Source organism: Mytilus californianus, unplaced genomic scaffold (genome assembly GCF_021869535.1).
Source record: "Mytilus californianus isolate M0D057914Y unplaced genomic scaffold, xbMytCali1.0.p SCAF_5, whole genome shotgun sequence".
NCBI lineage: Eukaryota > Metazoa > Mollusca > Bivalvia > Mytilida > Mytilidae > Mytilus > Mytilus californianus.
In genome coordinates, this window is record NW_026262701.1 from 78,534,253 (window position 1) to 78,547,022 (window position 12,770).

Sequence of the window (12,770 nt, forward strand, 5' to 3'; positions counted from 1 at the left end):
ACAAAAAATCTTAACTTTTTTTTTAAGTAGTCACTGAACCATGAAAATGAGGTCAAGGACATTGGACATGTGACTGACGGAAACTTTGTAACATGAGGCATCCATATAATAAAATGCTTCGCTGGGGCGCAGCTTGATACGACCGCAGAGGTCGAACCCTGAACAGTTGGGGCAAGTATGGACACAACATTCAAGCTTGATACAGCTTTGGATTTGGATTGTGATTAAATATTTGACACAGCATAGGTTTCTAACACAGATTGAATGTGGTCTAAGAACTTAAAAATTTTAAATTGGATATTCACCTATTATGGTCCAATATCCAAAATCTAAATACATGGTTAGATTCAGCATATCAAAGAACCCCAAGAATTCAATTTTTGATGAAATCAAACAAAGTTTAATTTTGGACCCTTTTGACCTCAATGTGGACAAAGTTGATAACGGGGCCCAAAAATCAAAAATCTAAATACATGGTTAGATTCCGCATATCAAAGAACCCCATATATTCAATTTTTGTTGAAATCAAACAAAGTTTAATTTTGGACCCCGATTTGGACCAACTTGAAAACTGGGCCCATAATCAAAAATCTAAATACATGTTTAGATTCAGCATATCAAAGAACCCTAAGAATTCAATTTTTGTTAAAATCAAACTAAGTTTAATTTTGGACTCTTTGGACCTTAATGTAGACCAATTTGAAAACGGAACCAAAAATTAAGAATCTAAATACACGGTTAGATTCGGCATATCAAAGAACCCCAATAATTCAATTTTTGATGAAATCAAACAAAGTTTAATTTTGGACCCTTTTGACCTCAATGTGGATAAAGTTGATAACGGGGCCCAAAAATCAAAAATCTAAATACATGGTTAGATTCAGCATATCAAAGAACCCCATATATTCAATTTTTGTTGAAATCAAACAAAGTTTAATTTTGGACCCTGATTTGGACCAACTTGAAAACTGGGCCCATAATCAAAAATCTAAATACATGTTTAGATTCAGCATATCAAAGAAGCCTAAGAATTCAATTTTTGTTAAAATCAAACTAAGTTTAATTTTGGACCCTTTGGACCTTAATGTAGACCAATTTGAAAACGGAACCAAAATTTAAGAATCTAAATACACAGTTAGATTCGGCATATCAAAGAACCCCAATAATTCAATTTTTGATGAAATCAAACAAAGTTTAATTTTGGACCCTTTGGACCTCAATGTGGACCAATTTAAAAACGGGGCCCAAAATCCAAAAACTAAATACACGGTTAGATTCAGCATATTAAAGAACCCCATGAAATCAAGAATAAAACCCCATTGAAATTGGTCAAGAAATAAGCAATTTATAGGAAGTATCTTCTTTTGCACAATCCTGTGCTATTAAATATTTCTTGCTATTGCGCAATACTGTACAATTGACAATTTCTTGCTATTGCGCAATATTGTGCTATTGGATATTTCTTGCTATTGCGCAATACTGTGCAATTGAAGATTTCTTGCTATTGCGCAATACTGTGCAATTGAAGATTTCTTGCTATTGTGCAATACTGTGCAATTGAAAATTTCTTGCTATTGCACAATACTTATTATATAATAATTTACACATCCTGTTTGGTGTGTATCTCCTACCATATCATTTTTATTTGATTTTAAATATAAATCAGAAATAACCAACTTAAAATGGAAAATTTTAAAAGAAACAAAAAAGGAAAAAAAGAAAAAAAAGGAAAAAAAAAAAAAATCCCCCCCCAAAATTTTTTGAACCCCCATTATGATTCATCACCCCCAAACTCAATCCCAGCCTTCCCTTTGTGGTATGGTACCTTGCAGTACAATTTCAGAGAGATCCATACACTTGAACACAAGTTATTGTCTGGAAACTAGAAAAAAATGTGTTTTTTGGCCCCTTTTTGGCCCCAAATTCCTACACGTTTAGGGCAATTACCCCCAAACTCAAACCCAGCTTTCCCTTTGTGATATGGAACCTTGTAGTACAATTTCAGAAAGATCCATACACTTACACACAAGTTATTGTCATGAAACTAGAAAAATGCTTGTTTTTTGCCCCTTTTTTGGCCCCTAATTCCTAAAATTTGGAGGCAATTACCCCCAAAATCAATCCCAGCATTCCTTTAGTGATATGGAACCTTGTGGTACAATGTCAGAGAGATCCATACACTAACACACAAGTTATGTCTGGAAGTTACAAAAATGCTTATTTTTGGCCCCTTTTTGGCCCCTAATTCCTTTACTGTTATTACCATAACCCCCAAAATCAATCCCAACCTTCCTTTTGTGGTATTGAACCTTGTGGTAAAATTTCATAAAGATCCATTCACTTAAACTAAAGTTAGAGTGCGAAAACCAATGTGTCTTCGGACGACGCCGGACGACGAAGACAACGACGACGACGCCGGACGACGACGACGCCAACGTCATACCAATATACGACCACAAAAATTTTTTTGCGGTCGTATAAAAAGTATGAAGCATCCAGGTCTTCCACCTTCTAAAATATAAAGCTTTTAAGAAGTTAGCTAACGCCGCTGCCGCCGCCGCCGGATCACTATCCCTATGTCGAGCTTTCTGCGACAAAAGTCGCATGCTCGACAAAAACTATGCAAAAAATTAATGGACAATAACTATTAAAGACTGATCTCGTCAGGGCGAGACAATAACACTAGGTAAAGTAAGACAAGGATTTCAGTTCCAATGACAAGTGTTTCTGGAAGGACCTAAATCTTTAAAGTTGGAACATAAATCAGGTATTCTGAAGATTTAAAATTCATAAACCATAGATAACATGGATAATGTACAGAATTTTGATTGAGAAATATGCATAACTAGTTAAAAAAATTAAAAAACAAACTTACAAGATTCATCCATTTTATCACTTGGTAGTTTGGCACATGGCCTTCTGATTTTGACTGTAACTGCATCCAGATAAGGAGCCCTTCGATACATTTCCTTTTCATACTTTGCTCCTAAATCTTCAAAGTTTGAACCTCTAGCGTATTGTAAATTATTATGCATATCCAGGATGGTATCATTTATTATATAATCCTTGTACCTGATCACAGCTTTCTCAACTATATCACATGACTCTTTTACAATTCTAAACTGAAATTTGTCCCGATTAATTTTATAAACTTTGTTTCTTTTTGTTGTATAATACTGCGGCATTGGCCATGGTTCACCTGTTGTGGCCTGCGGGGCACGCCGGTTCTTCTGTTCTGGCATCACATATTGTTCATAATTAATGAGAAAGTCACTCCAATCCCACATTATTCTCATACTTTCCTCTTTCTTTGGCAGTGAATCTTGATTTGTTTGATATGAAGCCCTATTGTCTTGTTGTTGTTGTTGTTGAAACACAGGCTGTTGTTGTTCTTGTTGTTGCTGTTGTTGTTGCTGCTGCTGTTGTTGTTGCTGCTGGTCAAAATTTACAGGATTATTTTGAACTGGAATGTCACCTCGTCCCTGACCAACGGACTGCCTCATTGGAATCTCAACAGCTTGATTATTCCCGCCAGCTTGTTGATTTGCTACATTATTGGAATTGAGACCCGTATTGCCATTCTGTACTAGGGGTTCAGCAGCAATGTTATTATTATTGTCAACAACAGCTTTATAATTATGACTATTATCCACTGATTTCACTTTATTTTCTACATTATTTACAGAATTTATAACAGGACTAGGTGTATTTACATTGATAGACTGTTGTATACTACTTCCTGCATTAACTCTACTATTATTTTTTTCTGTTAAGGATTGTTTTACATGATCCTGAATGTTTAAAAATCCATTATTTGGAATGTTGTTAACATTAGAACTATTTACATGTATGTCTCCTCTCTTCTGAACTTGTTCATTATTTAAATGAGCAGGTATTCCCATTGTATCACTGGTTCGTCTTTTCCTTCTCTTCTTTTTGTTTTTCTTTTTGACATAATTATCAATTGTCTTTGCACCATTTTGCTGGTTTTTCTCTACTTGATTCACTACTTGCTGATTAACCTGAGACTGGACTGCTCCATTACTGTTAGGGATGTCATGAGAAAGCTGTACTATCGCTGTAACAGAAATTAATAAAAATTTAATCATGCTGCTTTTATAGTATTCCATGTAGAATAAACTGCTTCGCTGAGCGCAGCTAGATACGCCCGCAGAGGTCCAACCCTGAACAGTTGGGGCAAAAATGGACACAATATTCAAGCTTGATTCAGGTCTGAATTTGGATTGTAATTAAATATTTGACATATTATAGGTTTCTGAATAAATGTAGTCAAAGAACTTAAAATTGGTTATATGAATTGAATTTATATTCAATTAAAGATTTCTTGCTGTTGTGCAATAGTCCCCAATACTTAGTAAATCTGTTGTCAGACTATTAACAAATAAAGTTCAATTAATTCTCAATGTCATATTTATGGAAATAAAAAGGGAGCTTACATCAATAGATATAAACAATTCACCAAAGCTTCATGAGAATTGGTGACAGCATTTTTGAGTTATTGTCCGAAAACTGGAAAATCACCCCTTTTTTTAATGAATAAAACCCCATAACTCAGAAATGTAAAATGTAAAATTTATAAAATTCTAAAGGGAGCTTACATCAATACATACAAACAATTCACCAAAGTTTCATACGAATTGCTGAAAGAATTTTGGAGTTTTTGTCCAAAAACTGGAAAATCCCCCCTTTTTTTATGAATAAACCCTGTAACTCAGAAACGTAAAATTTAAAATTTATAAAAATGGAAAGGGAGCTCATGTCAATAGATATAAACAATTCATCACAATTTCTTGCAAGTTGGTGAAAGCATTCTTGACTTATTGTCCGAAAACTGGAAAATCCCCCTTTTTTTAATGAATAAAACCCCATAACTCGGAAACGTAAAATCTAAATATTATAAAAAACGAAAGGGAGCTCACGTCAATAGATATAAATAATTCACCAAAGTTTTATGCAAATTGGTTAAAGCATTTTTGAGTTAATGTCCGACATGTTGACGACGGACAGACGGATGGACAGACGGACAACGGTATACCATAATACGTCCCGTAAACGGGCGTATAAAAATCAGTCTTTACAAAACATACGAACGGGCACTTTATGTACAGAATTTTCTAAATAAATGTAGATTGATATATATATATTAGGGATCACAAGTTTTAATTGAAGGAGGGCATGCTTTCATTTTTAAAATTTAGACCTTTGAGCTTGCTTTCAGCATCAACTGCAAGCATTCTTATTTCTTAATAGGTTGATTATTTCATGTTTGTTTTTTTTTAATATATTATTCCAATATGTTTTAAATTTTCAGAGTAGATTATTCTTGTCATGTCACATTGCAAACATTGGTAAAAACTTACGGGTACATTTCAAGGGCAAATATTTCATAAAGGGTCATCATATTTTTCTGAAGTAACAAGTTTTAAAGGTAGATAGAACATGACATGTTCATCATTTTTGCAGTTTTCACTTTTCACATACATGTAGCTCCAATAACTTTTGATGCAAGAGCCAGGAACTGCCAAACAAATTAAAAATTCCCTTTAGGGGTCATAACTCCAAAACTGGTTGACTGATTCAAAACCAGTTTAGGGTAAACAGAGCTTGTTTTGCTGACCATTTTAAGCCTTGTTAGTTTTCTCTTTCTCTTATTACTATAGTTTATATTAATATAAGAGAACAACTCCAGTTGGATCCCTATGTTTTATTTTTAGCCATGTGGTCATGTTGGTTGATAAACCTGGACCATTATCATAAACTTCATAGTAGACATCTTATACATGAAGCAGACAAACTTTGGTTTCAATCCATGGAGTGGTTTCAGAGGAGAAAATTTTGAAAGAAATATTTAGATGATAGGCGGACTGATGACGAACACAAAATGATTGCAACAGCTCACATGGGCATTCAAACCAGGTAAGCTAAATAGCGGGGAGATATGAAAAAAAATTTCTTCCCTGCCACATATTTATCTACCTTTCCAAAGTCAGGAACCTAGTCAGTGGTTGTTTCACATAAAATCATTGTTTTTTGTTATTTGGAGCAGTTGGTGTTCATGACAGATCTGTGATTATTTCCATTTAATTTATTCATAACTTTTATAGATTCATGATCATTTAGAGCTTGTCATATTTAAAAGACACCAGCGTATTATTGAAGACTGTGTGTTCTCTTTGTGCCTTTTTGGTTACTTTTGTCATTGCATTTTCAGTCTTTGGCAATATTATTATGACACCTGTCAATTGTTGAAGACTGTGTGTTTTCTTTATGTCTTTTGGTTACCTTTGTCATTGTATTTTCGGTCTTTGGCCATATTGTTTTGACACTTTTCTACTGTTGAATATAAAAATAAGGAGATTGCCAACGAGAAAACTATCCACTTGTGTTCAAATTATGTGGATGTAAGCAATTATAGGTCATGGTATAGCCTTCAGCAGTAAGTAAAACCTATACCTATGCAAGGTGTTCAAATTATGTGGATGTAAGCAATTATAGGTCATGGTACAGCCTTCAGCAGTGAGTAAAACCTATACCTTTAGTCAGCTATAAAAGGCCAAGAAAGGAAAAAATGTGAACAATTCAAAAGAGAAAACTAACAGCAAGTTCAATTCACGAAAAAAAAAAATCCAAAGGATTTACTTATTTTCTTGGGTACTGATTTTTGTGGATTGAGGTAAAATTGTGCATACAAGCCAAAGAAAATTTGTACTTCATTGAATATATAACTTTGTGTTTCACCTTCACCCACGAAACAAATGAAAATTGGTCTACCACAAATAATAATGAATCCACAGTATGACTGACATAAAGACGGTAGGTTCCAACAAGATGTCTTTTGGTTACTTTTGTTGTTGAGTTGCTGTCACATTATTGTATTCCCCACAATTCCTTTATTTTATACAAACATCATAAGACTATCATTCCAAGATCATATGGAGGGAGATCTGTAATGGTACAGTGTACCCCTTATCCTCTATCAATCTTCCCCAAACTCTGTAATAATGGTACAGGTAACCCCTTATCCACTATCAATCTCCCCAGACTCAGTAATGGTACAGTTAGCCCTTATCCTCTATCAATCTCCCCAAACTGTAAAGGTACAGGTAACCCCTTATCCTCTATCAATCTCCCCAGACTCAGTAATGGTACAGTTAGCCCTTATCCTCTATCAATCTCCCCAAACTCTGTAATGGTACAGGTAACCCCTTATCCACTATCAATCTCCCCAAACTCTGTAATGGTACAGATAACGCCTTATCCTCTATCAATCTCCCCAAAACTCTATTATGGTACAGGTTACCCCTTATCCTCTATCAATCTCCCCAAACTCTGTTATGGTACAGTTAGCCCCTTATCCTCTATCAATCTCCCCAGACTCTGTAATGGTACAGGTAACCCCTTATCCTCTATCAATCTCCCCAGACTCTGTAATGGTACAGGTAACCCCTTATCCTCTATCAATCTCCCCAAACTCTGTAATGGTACAGGTAACCCCTTATCCTCTATCAATCTCCCCAAACTCTGTAATGGTACAGGTAACCCCTTATCCTCCATCAGTCTCCCAAAACTCTGTAATGGTACAGGTAACCCCTTATCCTCTATCAATCTCCCTAAACTCTATTATGGTACAGGTAACCCCTTATCCTCTATCAATCTCCCCAAACTCTTATGGTACAGGTAACCTCTTATCCTCTATCAATCTCCCCAAACTGTAAAGGTACAGGTAACCCCTTATCCTCTATCAATCTCCCCAAACTCTGTAATGGTACAGGTAACCCCTTATCCTCTATCAATCTCCCCAAACTCTGTAATGGTACAGGTAACCCCTTATCCTCCATCAGTCTCCCAAAACTCTGTAATGGTACAGGTAACCCCTTATCCTCTATCAATCTCCCCAAACTCTATTATGGTACAGGTAACCCCTTATCCTCTATCAATCTCCCCAAACTCTTATGGTACAGGTAACCTCTTATCCTCTATCAATCTCCCCAAACTGTAAAGGTACAGGTAACCCCTTATCCTCTATCAATCTCCCCAAACTCTGTAACGTTACAGGTAACCCCTTATCCTCTATCAATCTCCCCAAACTCTGTAATGGTACTGGTAAGCCCTTTCCCTCTATCAATCTCCCTAAACTCTGTAATGGTACAGGTAACCCCTTATCCTCTTTTAATCCCCACAGACTCTGTAATGGTACAGGTAACCCCTTATCCTCTATCAATCTTTCCATACTCTATAATGGTACAGGTAACCTCTTATCCTCTATCAATCTCCCAAAACTCTGTAATGGTACAGGTAACCCCTTATCCTCTATTAAACTCCCCCAAATCTGTAATGGTACAGGTAACCCCTTATCCTCTATCAATCTCCCTAAACTCTGTAATGGTACAGGTAACCTCTTATCCTCTATCAATCTCCCAAAACTAGTCAACATCATTAATTTCCTACAATTTTGTCTATAATAATGTTGTTAACCCTCCTCTAGACTTGTGTCAATCTTAACGAATAGGTAAACAAAGTTACTGATGAAGTATTGATCAGGTGTCTTATATCTCCCAAGAGATTTATTCAATTACTCTATCTCTGTCATCAACAAGTGCATTTTTTGTCTTCAAGGCAAATACCTACAGTACATATATAAATAGTTACTGAAGCACTTGTTTGATATGATGATTTTTTTTTTTGAGAGTCAATTTAGTGTTTAATTAAGAGATTTAATTTCAGAAGTACATTTTGAAGTGGGGCACAGGGGCGTTTAAGACATCTTTTTTTTCAGATTAACATTTATTTCAGTATATATATATATATTGACATCTTTAAGTATAGGTTATTAATAATTAAGTTTAAGATGTTTTATCAAACAGGGATTGATTTGAATCATCTTCTTCACTAAAAGCACACATATTCTAAGATTGAATTATCTTTTCTGTTATTTATTTTTTTCTTCAGATTTTGTAAATGTACCGGTAAAACTTGTAACATAACAAGACTTCTTTTAACCTCAGACATTATGTATGTGTCCCTCCCAAGTCAGGAGCCTGTAATTCAGTGGTTGTCGTTCAATGCTGTTAATCATTTGTTTTTCGTTTATTGTTTTGTATATAAATCAAGCCATTGGGTTCTCTCTCTCCTTTTAAGTTGTCTTACATTTTGTCAAGTCAGGACCTTTTATAGTTTACTATGGGGTATGGGTTTTGCTTATTGTAGAAGCTGTATGGCGACCTATAGTTGCTAACATTCAAGTCAATTGGTCTTATGATGAATGATTTTTATATTAATTCATAAACATGGATATGCTCAGATAGGAAACATGTCCATAAAGTTTGATGACAATGTAAAAGTTCTCTGTTCAATACTCAGACTTATCTGTACTGTGAACATCCAAAAATTTGCCAATTCATATCAGAATCTGTTTGATAAACAGCAATGAAAGAGATGTTCCTTAAAAAAATACACTTTATTTTTAATCAAATCGAGATTGAGTGAGATCTAATGCTCCTTTATTTATCCCCAATGCAAGCTCTTGTTTTTTGAGTGAAAGGAAAAAGACATCTTGAATAAGCACTGTTTACATCAATTTTCGCCTATATATGTGAATTAATAAAATTATTATAAATAAAAATAATTAGCCATCCTTCTGCCCCATTATAATACTGTATTAATATTAATGAACTACATGTTTGAAGTTAAAATATGATGTTGACTATTTAATTGTAGATTATTCACTTGGAAATGCTCCCTATTTTTGATCAACAGAAATTCAAAATACTTCCTTCAAAAGTTAAGTTGTTTAATATTTAATATGTCAGTCATGATATAGACTGATCATTAAATCAGAATTGAATTTCATATGTCAAAGTTTACATGTGATGCAGGACAAGACAGCAATATTATTGATTTTAAATAACCTAAATGAACTTCCATGTGTTGCTCTTGGGTGACTGCAAAAAGAAGATCCAGAATTTATGTTTATTGTAACTTAACATAAAAAGAAAATATTACTGAGCTTAGAAAGAAGAAATAATTGATCATGTCCATGTACAAATATTTAGAAAATAATTTGTTTTTCAAAAACATATGTGTATGTGTATGTGTATATAGGAAGAATTTTTTTCGTTCTATATTAGTGCTTTTTCTCTTTTTTTTTTGTTTGTTAATACTAAATATTTTGTTATAACAGTCCCTATAGCTATTAGTATAGTGTTATGATGTGACGTCCAGTGCACAATCAACCATGTTATTTCAGGTCTAACTTAGCTAACAGCCTGTTACATTTTCCCAATGCCAACGACATTAGAAGTTTGTGTTGTACTCTCCTAGCTATATAATTGGATTATCAAGTTTCCAATGTGATCTATAAGCTTTTAAATGCTCAACAAGGTGTTTAAATTCCTTTTCTACAAACTACAATATAGGAAGGTCATTCTCCATATATATATATATATATAGTCCATTAACACTAGACACCCAATCATAAATAACTGTGAAGTCTGCTGTACAATGGTATTTTATCTACCAGAAATCTACAGTAATTTAATTAAATGGTGTGTACCTTTTTGACAAATAAGTACATTTCACTAGCAAATAACATTATTGTGGTGTAGGTCAAATGTTACTATAGTAACACAAACTATAGGCCACACACAATTACAATAGAAGAAGACCAAATTTCACTATGATAATTTGTGGTAATTTCTTTTAACTTATTCTGTAGAAAACTGCTTCCTTTTTTTTTATTTTGTAGAAAACTGCTTCCTTTTTTCTTTTTGTAGAAAACTGCTTCCTTTTTATCTATTTTGTAGAAAACTGCTTCCTTTTTTTTATTTTGCAGAAAACTGCTTCCTTTTTTTTATTTTGTAGAAAACTGGTTCCTTTTTTTTTATTTTGCAGAAAACTGCTTCCTTCTTTTATTTTGTAGAAAACTGCTTCCTTTTCTTTATTTGTAATAAAACTGATTTTTAATTTTAGTTCAAATTGTCATTTATATATTTTGTAATTTAAGGGCTTGTGAATGTAATTTTTTTTAAAACAGAAATTATATTTTGCAATGTCAAATGTTTGCATAAGATATAGACATCAGTGTCCTTTCAAAGAATTTTAACTATATTGATTGGTGTTTAACGCCACTTTCAGAACTATTGTGCCATTTCATGGCAGTCAGTTTTTATTGATGGAGGAAGCCAGAGAACCATGACCTTTGGTAGGAAAACTGACAATCATAGTCAATTAAGATTGGAGTCGAATGCACAACCTCAGTGTTGACAGGCTAGTGATACAGTAGTTCAAACCTACTTAAAGGATATTTTGTTAAACAATTACCTGGTCCCCCGCCTCTGCTGTCAGCTCCCTGTACAACTGGTTCTATGAGTATATCCACAATCAACAGAAAAATCAATAATATATTTTTATTCACATCCATCCCAAACCTGTAAAAGAGTAAAATGAATTATTACTATTAATAAAAGATATCAACCTAATATTCAGTCTGATTAAAATCAAACCTCTCACTTGCTATCCTTATTTATATGTTCGGAAGCTCTCAGTCTGAGAGGTTTCATTTTAATGAGAATGCCTAATATTTAATCTCCCATCTTTGCCTAGCATAGAAAAAGGAGGGGTGGCGCATTCAATAGTCACAAAAATTAATTATATTGTACATAATGATCAATCTCACGAGGTAATTTTAAAAATGTGGGGATCTCAGAAAAGTCACTTTCTACTTATAACCAAATATTTGAGTATACGACATAAAATCCCTACATGTACTTGTCATAACCTAAAGCAAAGAAACAAGATGTTGTTCTTTCATGACATAAAATCCCTACATGTACTTGGCATAACCTAAAGCATAGAAACAAGATGCTGTTCTTTAATGGCATTAAATCCCTACAAGTACTTGAGATAACCTAATGCAAAAGAACAAGATGTTGTTCTTTCATGACATAAAATCCCTACATGTACTTGACATAACCTAAAGCAAAGGAACAATATGTTGTTCTTTCATGACATAAAATTCCTACATGTACTTGTCATAACCTGAAGTAAAATACCAAGTTGTTCTTTCATGACATAAAATCCCTACATGTACTTGTCATAACCTAAAGCAAAGGAACAATATGTTGTTCTTTCATGACAAAAATCCCTACATGTACTTGTCATAACCTAAAGTAAAGTACCAAGTTGTTCTTTCATGACATAAAATCCCTACATGTACTTGTCATAACCTAAAGCAAAGGAACAATATGTTGTTCTTTCATGACAAAAAATCCCTACATGTACTTGTCATAACCTAAAGCAAAGGAACAATATGTTGTTCTTTCATGACATAAAATCCCTACATGTACTTGACATAACCTAAGGCAAAGGAACAACTTGTTGTTCTTTCATGACATAAAATCCCTACATGTACTTGTCATAACCTAAAGCAAAGAAACAAGATGTTGGTCTTTCATGACATAAAATCCCTACATGTACTTGACATAACCTGAGGTAAAGGAACAAGATGTTCTTTCATGACATAAAATCCCTACATGTACTTGACATAACCTGAGGTAAAGGAACAAGATGTTGTTCTTTCATGACATAAAAGCCCTACATGTACTTGACATAACCTTAGGCAAAGGAACAACTTGTTGTTCTTTCATGACATAAAATCCCTACATGTACTTGTCATAACCTAAAGCAAAGGAACAAGATGTTGTTCTTTCATGACATAAAATCCCTACATGTACTTGACATAACCTGAGGTA

At 33.9% G+C, this 12,770-nt stretch overlaps 1 protein-coding gene and 1 long non-coding RNA gene across 18 annotated transcripts in view; one reads left to right on the forward strand and one right to left on the reverse strand.

The window, feature by feature from the left end:
* The window catches only part of LOC127701475 (uncharacterized), a 104,705-nt gene that overhangs the window by 66,975 nt on the left and 24,960 nt on the right, over positions 1-12,770 (reverse strand). For all 3 annotated transcript variants that reach the window (XM_052205347.1, XM_052205348.1, XM_052205349.1), the window contains 2 exons: positions 11,341-11,447; positions 2,876-4,078 (listed from right to left, as the gene is read on the reverse strand). In XM_052205347.1, coding sequence (XP_052061307.1) covers positions 2,876-4,078; positions 11,341-11,440 — 1,303 coding nt within the window. In that variant the 5' untranslated portion in view covers positions 11,441-11,447. The remainder of the gene's footprint in view (positions 1-2,875; positions 4,079-11,340; positions 11,448-12,770) is intronic.
* Positions 6,387-10,106, forward strand: LOC127701527 (uncharacterized). Of its 15 annotated transcripts, XR_007982087.1 has the most exons (7): positions 6,387-7,025; positions 7,119-7,219; positions 7,413-7,550; positions 7,739-7,840; positions 8,077-8,124; positions 8,221-8,268; positions 8,317-8,335. It is a non-coding gene; the product is annotated as an uncharacterized LOC127701527 (long non-coding RNA). The 15 variants fall into 15 exon arrangements; XR_007982077.1 differs by having other exon boundaries at positions 6,393-7,316; positions 7,739-7,834; positions 8,023-8,124; XR_007982075.1 differs by having other exon boundaries at positions 6,401-7,316.